The 24,236-nt window shown below is 45.2% G+C and overlaps 2 protein-coding genes and 1 non-coding gene across 3 annotated transcripts; 1 reads left to right on the top strand and 2 right to left on the bottom strand.

Annotated features, from left to right (window-relative positions):
* Positions 1 to 2,834: 2,834 nt before the first annotated feature.
* LOC127332451 (transcription initiation factor TFIID subunit 9) lies at positions 2,835 to 8,958 on the bottom strand. Its single transcript, XM_051358747.2, has 2 exons — positions 8,595 to 8,958; positions 2,835 to 3,487 (listed from the first exon to the last, which is right to left on the bottom strand). The coding sequence occupies exons 1-2, from the start codon at positions 8,901 to 8,903 to the stop codon at positions 3,134 to 3,136; spliced, it is 663 nt and encodes a 220-aa protein (XP_051214707.1). The 5' UTR covers positions 8,904 to 8,958; the 3' UTR covers positions 2,835 to 3,133.
* A 75-nt stretch (positions 8,959 to 9,033) lies between these two features.
* On the top strand, positions 9,034 to 9,115 carry TRNAS-GCU (transfer RNA serine (anticodon GCU)). The gene has a single exon. It is a non-coding gene; the product is annotated as a tRNA-Ser (tRNA).
* A 4,337-nt stretch (positions 9,116 to 13,452) lies between these two features.
* Positions 13,453 to 14,183, bottom strand: LOC127332450 (large ribosomal subunit protein uL15x). Its single transcript, XM_051358746.2, has one exon. It carries the CDS (start codon positions 14,105 to 14,107, stop codon positions 13,661 to 13,663), a length of 447 nt encoding a protein of 148 aa, XP_051214706.1. The 5' UTR covers positions 14,108 to 14,183; the 3' UTR covers positions 13,453 to 13,660.
* Positions 14,184 to 24,236: the final 10,053 nt, after the last annotated feature.

Below are 24,236 nucleotides of genomic sequence, written 5' to 3' on the forward strand. Positions count from 1 at the left end.
CATGGATCCCGTGGAACTGGTCCACCACCACCACAGCGCATGCATGACGTCGATGCGATCACGACCGTGCATCGTCCCGGGATTAGTGGAGAGCCTGTTACTTGATCGGGAGACGGCCGGACGTACACGTGCGGTGGCCGGACTTGGTCGATCTGTGGAGCGGCATCTGGCTGGCCTCACGTACGATCGATCGCCGGTACGTACGTGACGCTGGCATGCATATGTGATATGCGGATGCCTGCTTTGGTCGGAGAAGGCTGGCCGCCGGAGCTGGACGGCGATCGACGACGACGGTCCGGCCGGTGGTAAGCATGCGATCGAAACGATGGTGTGTAAATTGGCGATCGGCAATTTTTGTACAAAGTAATTAAGGTCGGTGTAAGATTCCTTCTTTCTTTGTTCAGTTTGTGCAACTTTGCAAGGGTTTAAACGTGTCCCTGGGAGTGCGCAGATAAATTACTAGGATCGAGATAGCATCATTGTTCATATGGATGACATGTGCATGCCATATAGTGCTAGCATCATCTGCGTTTTATTTTGCAGCAACAGCATCATGTGTGTTTCCTTGCAATTCGCAAAGAATCAAGCGGCGCACATTGTCGTAGTATCAAAATCTGCTGTAGGTCCTCATTTTGTCGTTGTACGACAGATTACAAAAGGAAGGGAACTGCTAACTGATATACGTAAGTTTTTTACTGCCAAAGCACGCATTCACTAGCAACACACGTATGGCTTAGATCTCGATAAACCCTAACCGAAGAAGATGAGGGGTTATATTTAGGTTTTTTTCTCCTATCTTAGGTTCATATCCAGCCCATGTATATTCGTCTATATATATACGGTATCTATACACCACGTTAGAAAAAAAAGAGGTCACGTGATAGGTAACCTTGACGCCACACACGCACGTGGCCGTACTAGTATGCCATTCGTACAGAAATTACTCCTACAAGATAACGCGGGCCATACGAGTCACTACATGGTTTTTTTTTTTTTGAAACTACTACATGGTTGTATGTATATGTCAGGTTTTTTAATTTTATGATCATGCCCCGCTTACGAAGGGGTATGGAAAGATCTCCACCATCTTTGATTGTGACGTGGCCAAAATTTTGCCGAGGGTGGAGCACCGGAGCAGAAGTGCTCGATAAGAAAAAGAAGGGAGTTAGCACCATTGTCCTCCCACCCCTACGTTGTCGTGAACTTATAGTTTTTTTTAGGGGTCGTGAACTTATAGTTAGCAACACAAGTTCTAGGCATCTTGTTTCTTGCTTTTTTACTCACTCAGGTCGGTTTTAATCGATGCGACTGCTAGCTACAGCACACCACACCACATACATTCACTTGCGTCAATTTAATCAGTCCGAAGGGAGTATTGTGCAAGGACGCTGATTCAAACCCAGAACCCGCAGAGAATACTCTACCACCGAGCCTGTAGTGGATGAATATGTATGCTATGAAGATGTGAAAAAAGATAGTGCCATGTAATCTTATCATGAGGTGTTGCATCAGCTTCTCGTCACCATCGATCATTATGGACGTGCTGTTCGGACACCTTCTAACGCTGCTTTGCTCTGTAACAGCTGCAGAGTGGCATATTCAAAAACATTATTGGTGATCTTCTGCATGCATATGGGTTTAGCTGAACCTGTTGTTCACACGAGCTCAACCATTCTATTCAAGACGAACTCTTACAAATAAGCTTCCCAAACCATTAAAGGTTTGCGCATACATAGCTGAATCGTGAACAATATTTGGAAACTGCATCAAGGATATGGCAAGGTACACCACTAAGAGAGCACACAGATCGGGGGAGCTAACATGCATGATATCCTACAATAGGTTAACACCGTAAGCATGAATCTGAAATCCTACACCGCTAGCAAGAACGATGTTTAGGATGATACAATGGTAAGCACGAACTACACAAACAATCGGCAAGCATGATAATCGGTTGCACATCACATAGCTACACACTCACTAGCAACAAAGCACATCAAATCTAAGCTACAAGGTCAAAGGTTTGAGATTCTTGCAGCCACCAGAAGAGCAATTAGCACACAAGTCGGTGAAGAGGAAGAAGCGTCGCGGATGACCGCCGCCGCCATGATCCAGGCCTCTTGGGTGTAACCGGTGAAGAAACTCTTGTCTTGTCCATGGATTACAAATGGTGGAGGAGTTCGAAGGGGGAAATGGTGTTTTAGATTTGAACAGTGACTGTGCCGCACCTAAATAGGGACTACTTTACGCGGACGGTGACCAAATTTGTTCCGTCGCAATTTCGCTGCAAGGCGCCAGCTCGCAGCATCTCCAGTCCTATCAGGCCTAGCCCGGAGATGCTCTACTCATCCACAACACGAACCGTGCACCATCTCCAGTCCTATCAGGCCAAGCCCGGAAATGTTCTACTCATCCACAACACGGACCGTGTGGAGGACAGACATGCATGGCTGGACTTCATGACAAGCTACAATTCTACAAACACGCCCGTGGCGTGGCTGCGCCGCGTCTGTTCAGGCAAGGACCAACATGAGCGACCTGTAGAGCTTCAGTTGCTGCACACGTAACACCCCAGCCCCCCGTCGACATTGATCTTCAGGCAGTCGGTCCTCTCGTCAGGTGGCCACCATTTCTCAGTCTCACTCACACCACATAAACAAATGAATTTCTCAAAGGACTCTATGAACATTGACATTTCAAATTGCATGCAGAGCAGCCATAGCGAAATATCTTGACTTCAATCATAAAAAATAAACAAGCCCTACTATTATACTTTTATCACACAAGTAACAAGAAAAATGGGCCATTTCCAAAAGAAGAAAAAAAAATGCATGTTAAGCCCAATCAAAGCGAATAAGATACGCAGTATATCAATTGTTTGTGTCGCAACGTTACACAGTAGGAACACTGTGATCGAGTATTCAGAAACAACAACGGCACAGTCCAAGTTCGACAGGGAGACATAATATACAAAGTAAACAAGTTTACAATAATGAAAAAATCTAGTTAACTTCACGTGCGCAGCTACAACATACACTATTTGTAAGGCGGCTCCTTTCCTGAAGCATCAGCATTTCCTTGTTGAAATAGGAGGGCGTAGCCAGAAAGAGCGATCCCGGCAATCTTTGTCCGGTTAGCCCATGTTCAACTGATCAATTGTCATTCGAGGACGCTTTGCAGCTGCAGCAGCTACAGCGTTTAGTTGGAAAGAAACCCTCTGGCTCTGGGTATGTGGCAGAGGCTGATGTTGCTCGTTAACCCTCTGATCCTGCGAATAGCTTGGATTGGGATTGGAAGGTGTTGTGTTCGCTTCCTCGTTGTCATCTTCTGTTTCCTCAACCTGAGTTGGCGGCTTCAACGGGGGTAGGAGTTGGTAGTTTTGGCTCAACAAAGTGTCCTGCTCAGGCGGCAGAGGAATCGAGCCAGGTGGAGCAATAGACTTGGGCAGCGGGATTTTGTTTCGGCTCCGTGCCAACTCAAGTAGAACCTGTGAAATCAGAAAATGACTTGTCATCCTAAAGAGCACTATGAATTGAGACTGTAGCAGTATGGACAACTCCGGTCTAGAGGATCTAGCAGTTGCAGTCCCTTCTATGCGATTATTTGACTTGACCCATAAACAGTATCTAAATCTACCACAAGTTATCGATAATACACATGATATATCTAGAGAATGAGCCAACTAATAAATAAACTGAGCATCCTTTGTTCTAATTTGAATTTCCAACAGTAAAACATGTGCTACAGTACCAGCAGTATCTATACTAACAAAAGTGGGTATTAATTTCTTGCTTGATTCTCAAAGTTTACACATATGAAACCTAAGATTTTGGATCTTTCAGCAGATAATAAGCATTCAACTTTCCTAGACTCAGCTGAATATTCTGGGTTCAAATACCATATCCCCTCCTGTTTTTTCCTTACATTTTCATTATAACATTGATTAATATGTTGGTCCCTAAGATGGCTACAAGTGTGCACAAAACAACATTTCTCGAGCTGGAGGACTCAAAATCACGATCTTTGGTGCAGATTGGGGGTGTTGTGAAGTGTATAAGTGGATTGGAGGTGTTGAAGTGTGTATATGTGGACCGTCTAGCCCTTTCCATCAGTTTGTACTTTTGGTTGCATTGGCTAGTGCATGAAGGTTGATATGGTAGGGTCTTGAGTTCGAGTCCTAGCTTTTGCAATTTATCCAAAAATTGTTGCTCCCCCCCCCCCCCCCCCCCGTGTCAACGTATAGGGCTCTTTAGTTTGTTCTTCTATTCACGTGTTAGACTTTCTCCTATCACACGTGAGAGGGTGTGTTGTGAACTGTATAAGTGGATTGCACTAGCCCTTTCCGTCAATTCATACTTTTGGTTGAGTTGGCAAGTGCATGAAGCTTGACATGGTATCAGAGCCCAAGGTCTCGAGTTCAAGTCCTGGCTTTCGCAATTTATCCTAAAATTGTTGTTGCCCCCTCTTTGTCCATGTATATAGTCCTCAAAGCCATATCTCTCCCATCACACGTGAGAGGGGTTGTTGAGGTGTGTATATGTGTTTTTATTCAATCTGCCCACACTTATTTTAAATTTTCAAATTTTTCCAAAAAATTATCTCAGCCAAGAACCAGCAGTGAACTGAAATATTCACAGCACACATCATTTTCTGTATCGAGATTTTTTTCCGGGACACACCGGCGCATCCTTTATTGTACTTAACTGCTTATTTTCCCAATTGGAGTCCACAATAATTGCTCCCCCTGGAAGGTTCAGAAGAACAACCAACCCTTGATCTAGAGTTTATAGTGGCCCTTTTCCTTGTCTTTCACCAATCGAAGGTAGAAGTGTTGCTGGCATCTGTGTTCCCAGGGAGGTTGTCATCATAATCATAGAACAAATCCTTCTACCTTCAATGGGATACCTGGTACCTTCACCTGGGTGAATACCACAATTGTGACGCTGTTTAGCAGCCCCTGTATCTCCTCCCTTGCAAACTGAATGCTACACAACACAGCTGGTACGTTTGTCATTGCCATGGCTGAAGCAGCAGTAAGGGCACGTAAGTTGATCTTCATGTGACCATCAGGTCAGTTCACACATACGAGCTGTGAGCAGTTACATGAGAGGGGTTGTTGAAGTGTGCATATGTGTTTTCATTCAATCAACCCGCCCTTAATTGAAATTCAAATTTTCCCAAAAAAATTCTCTCAGCCAAGAATCAGCAGTGGCTGAAATATTGACAGCACACATCATTTTCTGTATTGAGATTTTTTTTCCCGGGGCGCACCGGCGCATCCTTTACTTAACTGCTTGTTTTCCCAATTGGAGTCCATAACAATTGCTCCCCCTGGAAGGTTCAGAAGAACAACCAACCCTTGATCTAGAGTTTATAGTGGCCCTTCTCCTTGTCTTTCATCAACCGAAGGTAGAAGAGTTGCTGCCATCTGTGTCCCCGTGGAGGTTGTCATCACAATCATAGAACAAATCCTTCTACCTTCAATAGGATACCTGATAACTTCACCTGTGTGAAACCACAATTGTGACGCTGTTTAGCTGCCCCTGTATCTCCTTCCCTGCAAACTGAATGCTACAGAACACAGCTCGTATGTTTGTCCTTGCTATGGCCGAAGCAGCAGTAAGGGCTCACAGCTCGTATGCGCGAACTGACCTGATGGTCACATGAAGATCAACAATGTTCTGCACAAGGTTTGATACAAGTAGCTGCACTTGCTGCTCGGTACTCAGTACTGCAGGGAGGATGGTGATCCTGACAGTGCAGCAGGCACATTTGTCATGGTTGTTGCTGTCGTCGATTCTGGTGGTCCTCCTTTCAGGTTGCGGCAGCAAGGGCATATCAGCTGACTTTGAAGGTCATAGACTGTTTGTAGACTCTTAACATGCCTGCTGAGGCTGGCCATGTCTGGGCGTACTGTTGCCAACTCCTTGTGACCTCAGCAAGGCTCTCCTTCAGAAGTCATGTATGTGGTCATCGGTCTTGTACCAAATTGAGGAGGACAGCAGATGGATTTATAGAAATAGTCAACTAGTTGTGTCTGATCCGTCAGACTTCCGACCATAAAAGATGTGTATTCAACTTTCCTAACAAGAAATGGACTCAAACTTTCCAAACAAGACATGGGTTCAACTGAACTTCCCTAACAAGACAAGGACTAACTCATCTTTTATAATTCCTCTCCCACTTCTGGAATCTCCGCGCGCCATCTGCTGCTAGCTGCATGTACCGTTCGTCTGCTGGATTAAGATACACAAAAAGGAGCCCACAGCACATCTGATGGTGAAAGCTTTGTATGTTTGATAACTCTAATATGTCCCTAAGTGACATGCTCCAGCAAATTCAAGGTGAACTTGTCAAGAGTGCTCTCTACGGTGGTCATCCTAAGTTATTGGTATCTCGTGCATATGCACAAGCAAGTCCAGACCTTTGGAAATATCAAAAACGCATTCAGAATTGGATGCATGTATTATTTGGAGAGTTTTCTTGGTTATTCACCAAACGAGGGGGTTTAGTTAAAGCTGGCATGCAGTACTAGCTACGTGAAACCATTGGTAGTTTGCTTCATACAATTATACTCTACCAGAGTAGAGAGGAGGGCACGCCAACCGGAAAAATATCTGTCAAATGGGTGGGGGGCAAGGCAGATCGATGCCATTTCGATTGCTATGACCCTCAGGAATATGTGAAACGATGAAGTCGGATTTGTGGAAATTTATGGCAAGGCCAGTTGCGTCAGCAAAGACAATGGTGAGATTTATGGTGATGGAGCATGAATAACTCGTCGACGAAGGATGAGTGTCAATGTGTCATCAGCGGACTGAAGCACAGTAGGGTGAGTGTTGTCAACAAGGGGGTGGATGACGTTGCCTAGTTTTCCAGACAGCTTGATTGAGCCTATCACCCACTATAATAGAGGTAAGGAGATGTGACACTCCTTGGTGTAGACCATTTCTGCATCTGATACAGTCACCGAGGAAGCCTTTTGAGGAGGATGGAACTGTGGCATGTCGAGGGGATAGCGAGAATCCAGCTGCACCACCGATTATCCAAACCACGAGGGCTAAAAATGAGAATAAGGCCAGACCAGGTAACTGAACCGAAAGCTTTCCTGTAATCAATTGTGAAGACCTATGATGCAGGGATACGGCACAGAGGTGCTGCCGTATCGGTGCAGGATACTGGATACTACACCAGGACAGGGATATGCGTAACCCAGAGTATCTCGTTTTTCCAAATCAAAATAAAGAAAAAAATCAGAATACAGCTGAGACACGCAGGGGATACCTCAGGGATACGTACGGGCCTACCACTCAATTGACAGCCCATCGGAAGGCCTACTCGATGTATGATTAACCTAATCGCCTGGAATCCTTTCGCTGTCACCTGCCAATTGCCGCATCGCGACTCGCAAGGACTCGAATTTTCAGCGCATCATGAAACTCCTTGGCGCCACCGGCAGCACCTTGCCGCTTATCTTCAAGTTTTGTTGTTCGTGAATCTTTGGAGAACTTGTATGCAATTAAGCTCCAAGCTCTTTGTTTTTTACTTCCATGCAATGGATTAGCAATTTAGGGGAGAACGAAGGGCATCTAATCATCTATTTTCACAATGTTAGGGAATGACAGTTTAGGTCAAACATGCAATCTTCTATTGCTCGTTCTGGGACTGGGTCTGTTGCTTGTTTTGGGACTGGGTCTGGGAGTAACATTGCTGTCCGAGGAGAACCAGTATACCAATTCTTTATACCGCCTATGAGTTCATGTTACAAGATACAACACAGGTGGTAGTGAGTCTAGTCGTGTAGGCAATTCAAGATTTAGATGCTAGTCTTATCATGGAGTTTGCGCAGGGAGTGATTCAAGAGCGAGAGCACATCTGTTGAAGACACCGGGTGCTAGTGTGAACATCTGTACCAAGATTTCTTATCCTGTTCTTGAGCGACTTAACAAGGAAGATGGATCATCCTCATCAAATTGGAGAACATATTCCTTTTTTCCGTAGCTTGAAGAGAAATAGGATGACTACCGAACAAGCTGAGGATTTGGTGCTTGTGCACAACAACTTGCGTCTTAAGCATCTGAAGCTTGATGCCTTAGCTTTCAACTTAGCACATTTATTTCATATTTCGATTCCACATTATCCTTATTTAATCAATAATCTATAATGCACTATTGAATTTTTATGCATTTTCTACATATACTCACCGTATCCCCATAAGTCTATGTTCAGAAAACACCATTTTCGCATACCCGTAATTCCGTAACTGAAGAAGATGGTCCGCGATTTGGGGATATGGCAACGCCACAACGGATCGGCAGCACAAACATTGTTCTCAGAGATTCATTTGTTATATACTTATATTTGTCAAAAGTAAATTCATCATTATTACCAAAATGCATAGCACTAGCACAAAGCATGAGCACAGTCCAGGTTATGAAACAAACTAGGGTTGCTGGGCTAGATCATGGACACCAAATCCGTGGCGAAAGCTAAGATTTTTGGCTATCAAATCCAGGATGAAGCCGCGAAACCTAATAATTTTCCGCATTCAACGAAAACAAGCTAGGGTTTGAGGAGAGGATTGGTGTGGGTACCTCGCGGGGCGGCGGCTGCGAGAAGGAGAAGTTGACCTTGGCCTGGATGGCGAGGCGAACGTCGTCGGCGTCGAGCTGGACCTTGCCCGCGTGGTCGGCGTAGACCTGGGCATCGCCAAGCACGTCGCCGACGTAGCGGTAGGCCAGGTCCAGGAACTGGTGCACGACGCGCGGCTCGTACTCGCCCTCGGTGAGCCCCATTGACCGGAGGAGCTCCCGAATCACCCGCGCGTCGCGGGGTTCGTCTGCTCCGGAGGCGCCCGCGGCCGCCGCCGACGGAAGAGATGGCCGCCCGCCGCCGCTGTCCATGGTTCGCTGGGGGCTGGCTGGTGGGGTATCGGCAAGTCAGGCACTGTCCTAGGTGGAAACAGTCGACTATATGAAGTCTACTTTTCTGTAAAGCTATAGATAGGACTGTTCAGAGTGTACATCAACAACCGACGCTTTGGCCGAGTGGTTAAGGCGTGTGCCTGCTAAGTACATGGGGTTTCCCCGCGAGAGTTCGAATCTCTCAGGCGTCGAATTTTTTTTCCTTTTCCCACGTTTTCTTCTATCCTTCCGCGTTGGTAACAATGGATATAGCAAACTGTTCTCCATCACTCGGCCCGTGTCTCACTTCTTTTTTCCAAGAACGCGTGACCTCAAATCGTAGCCAGTAGCGATTTCAGGGTTTTGGTGAGAGGAAATGTTTACACCAGCGGTTTCAACAAAAATCCACATCACTCCGCTTCGAATGGAATCACCGGAGCATCTCCAGTTTCTCCACCATCACTGGGGTGCCTCAAATCGTAGCCAGGAGCGATTTGGAGGTTCTAGGGAGAAAAAATGTTCACACCGTTCCAATAAAAATTCATGTCACTCCACCCCCAATTGAATCGTTAGGGAACCTAAACCACACCCTTCATGATGGGGACCAATTGGGAGCGTCGGCACCAAATTTGAGTTCAAAAGATGATAACCGGCTCACATGACAGCCTTTCAAAGATGATTCTTGTCTCTCCTACTTTTTCTGCTTCCACCTCCTTTCCCTTTAGCATGTGCTATTGTAGTCGTGCTATAGGGCTTAACATTGGGGGACACACCTCCCAATACCACGTAGCCCTCTATTGGTGTGCTCCATATGTTGTTGTCAGCGTTGTTGCCGGCCATATTATAGGGCCCGCTGGTCGAGATGCTCTAAGGGACTCCTCTCATTGATCCACACAACTTGGCGAGCTTCCATAGCTCCATCTCCCTGTTGATCTTACTGAAGTCAATGTCTCGAAGACTCCATCGCTCCAGGCTCCAGCCACAAGGATCGTGCCACTAGGATGACGAGCGCACTCACCTCGCACATGACAGCAGAAGGAGAGCTAGCGGCCACCGCGACCAGACGGCAAGAGTTGTTGTGGCGTTATGTGTGAGGTTGTGTAGTCCATAAGGCGTTAGGCACTCGTGCTTGGCACTATGATCCAAAATGTTTGCACCGCTGAGAAGGAGGATATCAAAAGAGACGGAGAACCTACAAGTATGAGGGTTGATGAGTGCAAGGGAGGACACAACGAGTCAAGCTTTGATCAGGCAAAATGGCCCTCGACGAGAAAAAGAAAAACATAAGATGGCGAGATGGTAATAAGAAGTAATAGAGAATGCGGAGGGGAGGTACGAAAATAAGGAGAAAGCACAAAACCGACTTTAATGAGCGTAGGCAGTGAGACGTAATTCTCTAGTAGAGAGTGCTCTTGGCGGTTGTGTGGGTGATGTTTTATGTTGCTTTTGACTACGTTTTGTTCATGCATTTGGATCTTAAGTTGTGTTTGAATTTTTTATTTGAAAATTTTACATTATTCATTGGAATTATTTGTTATATTATTACGTCATGCTGAGTTTAGAGAAGTTCCACTAAAAATATACACGTGTATATGATGAACGAGTATGGAGGATATGAATGTCTAGCGCCAGGTATGATTGTTCTTTTAACTCCATCACAATAGGAAGTTATTGTTTGTACAAGTATTTCTTTTGGTATTTTGATAGAAAACGGAGCCTTGAACAAAATCAGAAAAATGAAATTATCGGCTTTAGACAAAGCTTCACACATGAGTTTTTACATAATCAACTCATCACACCTCAGATGAATGCACACCAAATCGTGTGAACATGCTCAAGTTGATTTGTTGTCATTATCCCAGAATTTAAATAAGGACCATGGCAGAACACCTAGAGCCAATTGCTCACATCAGACGCTGAATGGTGTACTCTGTAGTCTCCCAAAAAAATCGAATTAGTAGGAGGGAAAATCGATTTATGGATGGAATCAAATACTTCCTCATATCGGTTTATTAGGCAGATAGTAGTTCAAGAAAAACAAAATAGCCATAAATTTTGTCAGCAAAATATGAAATATATGTTTCCAATGATATAATTTGTGAAACATATATTTCATAGATTTTTCCACACCAAATCGTGTGAACATGCTCAAATTGATTTATGCTTGTAATTATCATTATACCAGAATTCAAATAAGGACCATGTCAGAACATCTATAAGCACCATGTCAGAACATCTAGAGCCAGTTGTTCACATCAGAAGATGTACGTTGTGTAATCACCCAACAAAATTGACCGAAATAGGAGGGAAAGTCGATTTACAAATGGAATCAAATACTTCGTACCAGTTTATTAGGCCGATGCCTAGTTTAAGAAAAAAAATAGCCATGAATACAAAATATATGTCACAAATATTATACCATTGAAATCGTATTTTAAATATGAATCTAATGGTATAATATTGAAACATATAGTTCATATTTGTTGACTAAATTTACGGTCAAATTTTTTTCTTCACCTACATTTGGAAGCATATTTCAAATATGAATCTGATGGTATAATTTTTCGAACATAGTGCCTCCGGTCCGGAATATAAGACGTTTTAGAGTTTTCCAACAACCCCTTACAATCGTGAAAAGTACTAAAATCGTGGAGAACAGCTTCAATTCGGAATCTCCTCTTCTTGTCTCCACCCACCCAGCACTGCACGCGTCCATCCGTGCGAGCTCCCAATCCTGAATCTATCAACAGGCCGTTCCCGCTCGTCTAGGCCGCTCGCGAATCCAATGGTCATCACCCGGAATCCAGCCATCCCACTCCAACCAAGCCACACCCAGATCAATTCCACTAGAGTCCAGGAGGCAACGCCAGCAACTGGGGTAGATCGCCCCCAACTCCCGGCAGGGCTGGAAGCTGCGTCGACAAGCTCCAGCAGCTCGTCCCCAACCTCCCAGCTGCACAGGAGGCGACACAAGGAGCTACAACAGCTCGCCCCAATTCTCTCGGCAATACCCGAGGCCGCACCCGCAGCTCATCCCCAACATCTCGGCTACACATCTCGTCGTGATCTCCAGCAAGCACCACCAGGGCAATATCTGATCCCAACGGCAGTAGCAGGACCTAGCCTCGTCATAAAGAATGGCACGGGCCTTCTTTGACCTCAACTACACTCCACCTGAAGAAGAGGAGGATCAGAATCATCAAGCATGAGGGCGGTGGAGACGAGCAAAGAAAAGGAGGATCAGAATCATCGAGCATGAGGGTGGCAGAGACGAGCGCAACATGTGTGAGGAAGATGGCGGTGAAGACGAGCGTGACGAAGATGCCTCCGGCAACAGCCAGGGAGGTTGAGAGGGCAAGTAAGGGCAGCTCCGTGCAACAGCAAGAGATAAACAGAAGCACGGTGTATAAAGTGATGAAAACTTGCTTCCAAATCTAAGACATGAGGTATCAACCAAATTTTTGGTCAATTTTTTTCCTTGAACTACATGTTTGTCTAATAAACCGTACGGAGGGAGTACGTTGTATTTACAAAATAATGTCGGCGTTTCTTCAGAAAGGTTACAGGAATCTGTAGCCTTGGGCCTATTGACCAAAGAATGATAGGTGGCAGGAATTTTTAATAACTGGTGTTGGCTGAAACTTTACATTCGAGATAGAAATAGTACATAGCATCCCAGAAATGAATTGTGACGAGCATACAATGGAAAAACCAAGTTGCCAGATACTACATGTTAAGGTAACCACAAATTTAAGCCGCAAACCATATTTCGACATTGAACACAAACGATGAGATTTTGCATACCATCAGCACATAAACCACATTCTCATCAGGCAAAGTATAACGGCGATCAACAAATGAAAATCGGCCTTAAGACACACTACAGAAATGACACATTGAATGGATAAACTGTAGAGAGCAACATTATATCAGAGCCATTACTACTGAACAAAACATATAATCACAGTAAGCAAACACACAAGCAGCAGTGTTAGGCAGCAACGAAACAAAACTCTGTAGTCTGGACACCTAATGTAGTTAAATTCAAGCATAGACCAGATAATAGTAAACAAGGAACTATTCAACTGATAATCTTCCTCCCAAGGTTGATCAAACTACACTATACTAAAATGGATACTCAGACTAAAGACCACACAATAGTAAACAAGGAACTAATCAACTGAATCTTCCTCCCAGGCACACAACTCAACATTTGGCAAGTAAAACGAAACCTAAGAACACAACATGCTCTAGATTAACCAAACACCAATGCATTCAGACCTATATAAAGTAGTAATCACAAGCATTTGATGATAACCCCCCAAGTTGGCACGCCTTTGATCATAACCCCCCCTTGTGTGACTGACATGTAGGCCCGGACCCCACATGTCAGCGACACAAAGGGGGGGTTATGATCAAAGGCTCACCAACTGGGGGCGTTATCATCAATTTTACCATCACAAACTTGGTTTCCTATACACACAAGGTGTGCTACTGCACTGATAGATGCAACGATGGTATCAGTACTGAAAGTGAGATGTAGTCAACATAACAAAGCACATATATCTGATATAAACCGGCACGATAACTGAATCCAAAACATCTGATAAGACAGCACAGGTTCCAAGTAGCCATACCATACAGCAATGTTCTTAACAAAAAAAAGTAGAGCTAAATCGAGATTTTCAACACAAGGATTTAGAAACTAGTCCAATCTGCTCTCCTCTCTGTCCCTGCGTCCGCCGGCCCTTACGTACCTAGGCGGTGAGCAAGACGGCGCCGCCCGCGGCCTTGATCTTCTTCTCGGCGATCTTGGAGATGAGCTTGGCCTTGACGACGATGGGCGTGTTGGGCGGGAGCATGCCCTTGCCGAGGATCTTGAAGTAGCCGAACTGCGAGACGTCGATGACGGGGGCCTTGCCGGGGGTGGCGGCGGCCTCGGCGGCCTTGTCGGCCGGCACCATGGACCAGAGGCGGTCGACGTTGACGGTGGGGCAGTGGAACCTGTTGCTGAGCTTGTGGAAGTAGCGCATGCCGACCTTGCCGAAGTAGCCCGGGTGGTACTTGTCGAAGAGGATGCGGTGGTGGTGCATGCCACCGGCATTACCGCGACCTCCGGGATGCTTGCGGTGCTTGCCGACACGCCCGTGCCCGGCCGAGACGTGGCCGCGCTTCTTGCGGTTCTTCTTCATGCTCGTCGTCATGGCGGCGGCCGGGGTTGGGGTTCGTCGGTTTGGGGTTTCGGCGGCGGTGGCTGGGAGGAGGGAAAGGAAGATGGGGTGGGGGAGGTTGTGTTTATAGTGGGCGGTCAGGGTGTTCTGGCCGTTGGATCGGATGCGGAGGAGTCGGATCTGTTTGATATGGAGAATTAGGGTTTTCGTGGAAGGGGCCGCGTGGGTACTTGGGCTTCTTTGAGATGAACCCATGTTATTCACTTGGTTGCATGGGGCCTTCTTTCCTAGGAGAAGTTTAGCTTGGGCTTTTCTTTCGGTAGCGAAAATTTCCAGGACAAACAGGTTCGTGGGCTAATGACATTTACATGACATGTTCTGTTGAGTGGACTGCATTTAAAATCCAAACTATGTTTACTCAAATCAAGAAAGGCTCTCCAAAAATAAATCCACAATTTTGTTTCTGCGAAACTAAAACAAAAGGCATCCATGAATATCCAATGTTTCTAACATCCCACTTAGGTACGTTGGTAAGGAAAATAGTGTGTCTGAAACTTGCTGCCTTGATCAGTTTACCGTTACATCGTTTATCAACGGGTCTAGCAAAAATCTAGGGGGTTCATCAAACTATTCTCAAAACCAAACCGTGCTAACTCATGAGCTACTTTATTTGCTTCCCTTAGACAGAATACAGCCAACGCTTCACTCCACCACCTTTCATCTCCATTGCAAGCATTGATAACATCAGAGGAATCTGATTCTGCTTGGGCCCTAGATAAGTTCGGTTGAGACGGCAATTCCAGTTCCTCCCTTAGAGCTATGGCCTCCGCTAACATTGGAGTCGACACATGCGGTATGAGACAGCACGAGGCAGCTATAAAATGACCATCGATATCACGGAGAACCGCCCCTGCTGCACCCGCTTTCTTGTCATCATGGAAGGAGGCGTCGACATTAAGTTTGATATAACGTGGCTTTGGTCTAGCCCATCGCAATTCTGAACCAGCTCCGCCAGTTGTTGATTCCTTCTTTGAATTAGCTGCAATGGTTAGAATAGACATTCTACACATGTGGATAGGAGGCACCGGTTCATCATGAGTCCGACGACGCCTAATCCACCAAAGGTACCAGCAGGTAACCGAGATGATCTCTTTCAGCCCAATTGTCGTTGCCTATTCGACGGTACCTCGGATGAGGGATCCTCGCGAGGGAGAGAAGAAGTAGGGGTCATTGGGCGGAGAGTCCTCGGGATGGTGGAACGCGATTTACCCAGCTTCGGAACACCTGCACAACGACAGGGCCTAATGTTGCTTGTCTGGAATTATCTGGGCGCTTTGGCGTTGTTACAATGAGTTGTGGTTGTGCCTCTAGGGCTCTCATGATCCGGCTTATAAAGACGCCCGGATCTAGGGTTACGTGGATAGTCATAGCCGGAATACAAGATGCCTAACTACGGAATATTACATTATCGTGCACGTCAAGGATCCACCCTTCCTTATGCGCTGTATTGGATCCGGATACTTCAAGGGCCTTCAGAGATCCGACTATCTTCATAGGGCGGTTAAGATCCGGCTCTTGTTACCTGGGTTGGACTTCATCCATCTTGATCTACATCAACTAGGCCGCCTGATGGGCCACATGCCACCATCACCGTCTATGGGCCACCCGGGCTTGCCGGATCTAGGCCATGTTGATGATACACCCATAAAGTATACCCACAACAGTAGCCCCCGAAGTTCTCCGAGATTCATCATTCCTCCGACTTCATCTAACCAGATCCGAAGAGAATCTTGAAGAGCTTCCAAAACTTCCTCGTTTCCGACTTCGTTCAATCGGAAATCATTTATTCTTCTGTAACGGTAACCTAGCAGATTTTTTGCCCATACCGCCCACAACTTCCTTCATTTCCGCGCTAAATTTTCGGAGATGCGAATCTTTAGCCAGAAATTTCGATGGCGCATAGTTAGGTCAGCACTGCATCGATTTCACCGCTTAATACCCCTCGCGATCGGTAAGTTTCATTCTTTCACCACATTCACCACTTTGTCCCCTACCTCTCGCCAGCGCCGCCCAACAGATCTCGTCTCCGGCGAACTTCTCCCCGGGAAACTTCGTCCACCGTCGCTCCAAGGCCGTTCTCGACCCGAGCTACGCACGGTTGATCGGGAAACTTCATCCGCTGCCGATTCGTGGTCAAGCGGAGCTCTGCGCACCATGACCGGCGACCTCAACCTCGTCGGCGTCACGGGAAACCGCCACACCATTGCTGGTAAGTCCACCGGACCCGTAGATGACGACTTAGTTAGCTAGTTTTAGCTCCGGCTACTCAAACCATTTCACCATATGCATGCAGCCGGAAACATGTCCACTAATTCACCTAAGTGTACTGGTAGTTCTCGGAGTAGCCCAGACCCAAACTCATCGGATCCAAGATGCCCTCAGCCATTAGCTTTCCTTCCACCTCACATTTCCGATACCAGATTAGCTCAACCATTCTCCGCCTCTTCCAGCAACATCTTAGGTCGGATCCCTACAGTCGAAGAGATCCGGGAAGAGCTAGAAGGGCAAGAACGAATGGCTGCTAAGGTACTGGAAGTAGAACAAAAGAAAGGATCAAAGGCCCGGAACCGCAAAGGAGAAAAGGGTCAGTGGTGGCCATGTGAAGTAAAGGACTCAGAGCTCAGAGATTTCCAGAATGAGGGCATGGTTGCTGATGACCCACAAGTATAGGGGGTGTATCGTAGTATTTTCGATAAATAAGAGTGTCGAACCCAACGAGGTGCAGAAGGTGTTGACAAGCAGTTTCGATGAAGGATTCACTGTAAATGGTCACAGACAAGTATTTAGGGGGTTTTGATATAGCAGATAAATAAAGTACGAGTAAGTAAAATGCGAGAGTAATAATTGCAGCGAGTGGCCCAATCCTTTTTAGCACAAAGGACAAGCCGGTTTGTTTACTTATAATGACTAAACGTTCTTCAGGACACACGGGAATTTAGTCTAGTGCTTTCGCTTCATATAGCTGATTAATCTTCATTGTTTTGATAAGTGTTGTGTGGGTGAACCTATGCTAATGCACCGCCCTTCCTAGGACTAATACATACTTGTTATTATACCCCTTGCAAGCATCCGCAACTACAAGAAAGTAATTAAGATAAATCTAACCACAGCCTTAAACTCTGAGATCCTGCTATCCCTCCTGCATCGATATACCAACGGGTGTCTGTGTTTCGTCACTCCGGCAACCCCGCAATTGCCAAACGAATACAAGATGTATTCCCCTAGGCCCATAAAGGTGAAGTATCATGTAGTCGACGTTCACATGACACCACTAGAAGAATAACACCACAACTTAAATATCAAACCATTGAATATTACCCAACATAATTCACTATTAACATTTAGACTTCACCCATGTCCTCAAGAACTAAACGAACTACTCACGAGACATCATATGGAACATGATCAGAGGTGATATGATGATGAATAACAATCTGAACATAAACCTTGGTTCAATGGTTTCACTCAATAGCATCAATAACAAGTAGAAATCAATACCGGGAGAGTTTCCCCTATCAAACAATCAAGATTCAACCCTAGATGTTACAGCGGTGACGAGGTGCAGCGGTGGAGATGGCGGTGATGATGATGGAGATGATGGTGATGATGATCCCAATGATGTCCAGCTCGATGACGGTGACGATGGCGTCGATTTCCCCCTCCGGGAGGGAATTTCCCTGGCAGATTTCAGCCTGCCAGAGAGCTCTTTTATCTCTGGTGTTTTCCGCCCCGCAGAGGCGGCTGTGACTCTTCGCGACTATCCTCTGGAGGTTAGGTTTTCGGGACAAAGAAGTACGCGAAGGAGAGGCGGCCAGAGGGGGATGTGGGGCCCCTCCCCACAAGGCGGCGCGGCCAGGCCTGGGCCCGCGCCGGCCTATGGGGGGGCCATGGCGGCCCTCCTCGGCTCCTCCTTTTGGCTATCTCCGTCTTCTAGAAAAATAAGATTTTCCATGTAATTTCCGTCAATTGTTGATCTTCCGAAATATTGCATTCTGACGGTGCTTTTTCCAGCAGAATCCTGACTCCGGTGCGCGATTTTCCAATAATCATGAAACATGCAAAATAGATGAAATAACTGAAGGAGATATGCCCTAGAGGCAATAATAAAGTGGTTATTATATATCTTTATGTTTATGATAAATGTTTATATACCATGCTATAATTGTATTAACCGAAACATTGATACATGTGTGATATGTAAACAGCAAAGAGTCCCTAGAATGCCTCTTAACTAGCTTGCTGATTAATGGATGATTAGTTTCATAATCATGAACATTGGATGTTATTAATAACAAGGTTATATCATTGTATGAATGATGTAATGGACACACCCAATTAAGCGTAGCATAAGATCACGTCATTAAGTTATTTGCTATAAGCTTTCGATACATAGTTACCTAGTCCTTATGACCATGAGATCATATAAATCACTTATGCCGGAAAGGTACTTTGATTACATCAAACGCCACTGCGTAAATGGGTGGTTATAAAGGTGGGATTAAGTATCCGGAAAGTATGAGTTGAGGCATATGGATCAACAGTGGGATTTGTCCATCCCGGTGACGGATAGATATACTCTGGGCCCTCTCGGTGGAATGTCGTCTAATGTCTTGCAAGCATATGAATAAGTTCATAAGAGACCACATACCACGGTACGAGTAAAGAGTACTTGTCAGGAGACGAGGTTGAACAAGGTATGAAGTGATACCGATGATCAAACCTCGGACAAGTAAAATATCGCGTGACAAAGGGAATTGGTATCGTATGTGAATGGTTCATTCGATCACTAAAGTCATCGTTGAATATGTGGGAGCCATTATGGATCTCCAGATCCCGCTATTACTCAACCATGTCCGCATAGTTCGCGAACCGTAGGGTGACACACTTAAAGTTGGATGTTGAAATGGTAGAACTTGAATATGGAATGGAGTTCGAATATTTGTTCGGAGTCCCGGATGAGATCCCGGACATCACGAGGAGTTCCGGAATGGTCCGGAGAATAAGATTCATATATAGGAAGTCATTTTATGAGATTTAAAATGATCCGGAAGGTTCTATGGAAGGTTCTAGAAGGTTCTAGAAAAGTCCGGAAGAAACCACTATGGAAGGCGGAGTCCCAAAGGGACTCCACCTCCATGGCCGGCCAACCCTAGAGGGGGAGGAGTCCCAAGTGGACTCCCCCTATGGGGGACGGCCAACCCCCCACATGGAAGGGGGGAATCCCACCCCAAGTGGGATTCCCACCTTGGGTAGGTTTCCCTATCACATGGAAGGTTTTGGGTTCGGGTCTTATTCGGAGACTTGTAGTCCAACACTTGGGGCTTCCACCTATATAATGAGGGGCCAAGGGGAGGGGGCCGGCCACCCCAAGACCACAGCCTGGCCGCACCCCTATAGTGGCCGGCCACCCCCTCCCAAACCCTAGCCGCCCCTCTCTCCTCCATAGCTCCCGCACGCTTAGCGAAGCTCCACCGGAGTTCTCCACCGCCACCGACACCACGCCGTCGTGCTGTCGGATTCAAGAGGAGCTACTACTTCCGCTGCCCGCTGGAACGGGGAGGTGGACGTCGTCTTCATCAACAACCGAACGTGTGACCGAGTACGGAGGTGCTGCCCGTTCGTGGCGCCGTGATCAAGATCTTCTACGCGCTTTTGCAAGCTGCAAGTGAACGTCTACCGCAGCAACAAGAGCCTCATCTTGTAGGCTTTGGAATCTCTTCAAGGGTGAGACTCGATAATCCCCTCGTTGCTACCGTCTTCTAGATTGCATCTTGGCTTGGATTGCGTGTTCGCGGTAGGAAAATTTTTGTTTTCTATGCAACGTTATCCTACAGTGGTATCAGAGCCGTGTCTATGCATAGATGGTTGCACGAGTAGAACACAATGGTTTTGTGGGCGTTGATGCTCTTGTTATCTTTAGTTTGAGTACTTTGCATCTTTGTGGCATAGTGGGATGAAGCGGCTCGGACTAACTTTACATGACCGCGTTCATGAGACTTGTTCCTCGTTCGACATGCAACTTGTATTGCATAAGAGGCTTTGCGGGTGTCTGTCTCTCCTACTATAGTGAAGATTCAATTTACTCTTCTATTGAAAACATTAGTATCAACGTTGTGGTTCATGTTCGTAGGTAGATTAGATCTCTCTCGAAAACCCTAAACCACGTAAAATATGCAAACCAAATTAGAGACGTCTAACTTGTTTTTGCAGGGTTTGGTGATGTGATATGGCCATAATGTGATGATGAATATGTATGAGATGATCATTATTGTATTGTGGCAACCGGCAGGAGCCTTATGGTTGTCTTTAAATTTCATGTTGAGTAGTATTTCAAAGTAGTTGTAATAGTTGCTACATGGAGGACAATCATGAAGACGGCGCCATTGACCTTGACGCTACGCCGATGATGATGGAGATCATGCCCGAAGATGATGGAGATCATGTCCGTGCTTTGGAGATGAAGATCAAAGGCGCAAAGACAAAAGGGCCATATCATATCACATATGAACTGCATGTGATGTTAATCCTTTTATGCATCTTATTTTGCTTAGATCGCGACGGTAGCATTATAAGATGATCCCTCACTAAAATCTCAAGATAATAAAGTGTTCATCCTTAGTAGCACCGTTGCCAAGACTTGTCATTTCGAAGCATCTCGTGATGATCGGGTGTGATAGAATCAACAAGTGCATACAACAGGTGCAAGCCAGTTTTTGCACATGCGGATACTAAGGTGGCCTTGACGAGCCTAGCATGTACAGACATGGTCTCGGAACACGTGATACCGAAAGGTAGAGCATGAATCATATGGTTGATATGATGAACACTTTGAGTGTTCTCCATTGAAATCACACCTTGTCTCGTGATGATCGGACTTAGGTGCGGTGGATTTGGTTCGTGTGATCACTAAGACAATGCGAGGGATATTGTTTTGAGTGGGAGTTCACCTAGATTTTTAATTATGTTGAATTAAAAATTGAACTCAATTTGTCATAAACTTAGTCTAAACTTTTGCAAATATATGTTGTAGAGATGGCGTCCCCAATCAATTTTAACCAGTTCCTAGAGAAAGAAAAACTTAAGAGCAACGGTAGCAACTTCACCGACTGGTTCCGTCATGTGAGGATCTTCCTCTCTGGCGGAAATCTGCAATATGTGCTTGATGCACCGCTAGGTGACCCTCCTGCAGAAACTGAAACCGATGAAGTAAAAGCTGTTTACGCGACTCGGAAAACTCGGTACTCTCAAGTTCAGTGTGCCATCCTGTGCAGTCTGGAATCCGATCTTCAAAAACGTTTTGAGCACCACGATCCTCATGAGTTGATGAATGAGCTGAAAGCTATATTTGAGACTCATGCGGCCGTGGAATGCTATGAAGCATCGAAACATTTCTTCAGCTGTATGATGGAAGAAGGCAGCTCCGTTAGTGAGCACATGCTCGCCATGACCGGGCATGCGAAGAAACTCAGTGACTTGGGAATAGTGATTCCTAACAGACTGGGGATTAATCGTGTCCTTCAATCACTGCCACCAAGTTACAAGAACTTTGTGATGAACTACAATATGCAGAACATGAACAAGGAGTTACCTGAACTCTTTGGCATGCTAAAAGCTGCTGAGATTGAGATCAAGAAAGAGCACCAAGTGTTGATGGTCAACAAGACCACCAGTTTCAAGAAACAGCGCAAGTCTAAGGGAAAATTCAAGAAGGGTGGCAAGAAAGCTGCCACGCCTCCTATGAAACCTAAGAACGGCCCTAAGCCTGATGCTGAGTGCTATTACTGCAAGGAGAATGAACACTGGAAGCGTAATTGCTCCAAGTATCTGGCTGATCTGAAAAGCGGCCTTGTCAAGAAAAAGAAAGAAGGTATATCTGATATACATGTTATAGATGTTTATCTCACTGGTTCTCGTTCTAGTACCTGGGTATTTGATACTGGTTCGGTTGCTCATATTTGTAACTCGAAACAGGAACTAAAGAATAAACGAAGACTACTGAAAGATGAAGTGACGATGCGCGTTGGAAACGGATCCAAAGTCGATGTGATCGTTGTCGGCACACTTCCTCTACATCTACCTTCGGGATTAGTTTTAAGCCTAAATAATTGTTATTTTGTACCCGCGTTGAGCATGAACATTATATCTGGATCTTGTTTAATGCAAGACGGTTATTCATTCAAGTCTGAGAATAATGGTTGTTCTATTTTTATGAATAATATCTTTTATGGTCGAGCACCTGAAAAGAATGGCTTATTTCTGTTAGATCTCGATAGTAGTGATACGCATATACATAACATTGATGCTAAGCGAATTAAATTGAATGATAATTCTACTTATATGTGGCACTCGCTGCCTTGGTCATATTGGAGTGAAACGCATGAAGAAACTCCATACCGATGGATTACTTGAATCACTTGACTTTAAGTCACTTGATAGATGCGAAGCATGTCTAATGGGAAAAATGACTAAGACTCCATTTTCTGGTATGATGCAGCGAGCTACTGACTTATTGGAAATCATACATACCGATGTGTGCGGACCAATGAGCGTAGCATCGCGCGGTGGTTATCGTTATGTTCTAACCTTCACAGATGATTGATGGCGTGTAACTCACACGTTCGTTGGGAACCCCAAGAGGAAGGTATGATGCGCACAGCAGCAAGTTTTCCCTCAGAAAGAAACCAAGGTTTATCGAACCAGGAGGAGCCAAGAAGCATGTTGAAGGTTGATGGCGGCGGGATGTAGTGCGGCGCAACACCAGGGATTCCGGCGCCAACGTGGAACCTGCACAACACAACCAAAGTACTTTGCCCCAACGAAACAGTGAGGTTGTCAATCTCACCGGCTTGCTGTAACAAAGGATTAACCGTATTGTGTGGAAGATGATTGTTTGCAGAAAACAGTAGAACATGTATTGCAGTAGATTGTATTTCAGTAAAGAGAATTGGACCGGGGTCCACAGTTCACTAGAGGTGTCTCTCCCATAAGATAAACAGCATGTTGGGTGAACAAATTACAGTTGGGCAATTGACAAATAAAGAGGGCATGACCATGCACATACATATCATGATGAGTATAGTGAGATTTAATTGGGCATTACGACAAAGTACATAGACCGCCATCCAACTGCATCTATGCCTAAAAAGTCCACCTTCAGGTTATCATCCGAACCCCCTCCAGTATTAAGTTGCAAAGCAACAGACAATTGCATTAAGTATGGTGCGTAATGTAATCAACAACTACATCCTTAGACATAGCATCAATGTTTTATCCCTAGTGGCAACAGCACAACACAACCTTAGAACTTTCTCACATCGTCCCAGTGTCAATGCAGGCATGAACCCACTATCGAGCATAAATACTCCCTCTTGGAGTTACAAGCATCTACTTGGCCAGAGCATCTACTAGTAACGGAGAGCATGCAAGATCATAAACAACACATAGATATAACTTTGATAATCAACATAACAAGTATTCTCTATTCATCGGATCCCAACAAACGCAACATATAGGATTACAGATAGATGATCTTGATCATGTTAGGTAGGGGTGGAAACGGATCGGATGCGGATCGGATAGTGCCCTTCCCATATCCGTTTCCATATTTTTAAAACGAATACGGATGCGAATGCGGATTTTATCGGATACGAATTCGGAGCGGATATTACTCGAATACAAATACGGATCGGATGTTTTCTCAACTCGGAGCGGATGCGAATATAAGAAAACAATAGAATCATCTCTTATAATGAGCCAATTATATAATGGTAGAGAGATAAATATACTGATATAATGCATAGTAGTTTCAAATCTAATCACATAAAAGAACATTTGATCGATTTCTTAGTTTCTCCAGGTCAGATAATTAGCATATTGGGGTTGAATTACTAAAATTAGCTAACATAATCTTATTCGGATACGGATATATCAATTTCCATATCCACATTTGCTTCAAAATTCAATACCATATTTTTATTTATTTTCTGTAAAACGGATCCGGATAGTTACCATATCCATTTCCGCAGACGTCCGGATTCGGATGTTACCATTTCCATTTTCAATTTCTCGAATACGGACGTCGGATAATATGGACTATCCACTA

This window comes from Lolium perenne, chromosome 4 (genome assembly GCF_019359855.2).
Source record: "Lolium perenne isolate Kyuss_39 chromosome 4, Kyuss_2.0, whole genome shotgun sequence".
Lineage (NCBI taxonomy): Eukaryota > Viridiplantae > Streptophyta > Magnoliopsida > Poales > Poaceae > Lolium > Lolium perenne.

What these genes read in the sequence shown, in the direction of transcription:
- LOC127332451 (XM_051358747.2), bottom strand. Translation starts at nt 8,903, where the DNA reads ATGGACAGCGGCGGCGGGCGGCCATCTCTTCCGTCGGCGGCGGCCGCG. An exon ending in CGCAGCCGCCGCCCCGCGAG is followed by an intron (nt 3,488 to 8,594) that starts GTACCCACACCA and finishes CTGATTTCACAG; the next exon opens with GTTCTACTTGAGTTGGCACG.
- LOC127332450 (XM_051358746.2), bottom strand. Translation starts at nt 14,107, where the DNA reads ATGACGACGAGCATGAAGAAGAACCGCAAGAAGCGCGGCCACGTCTCG.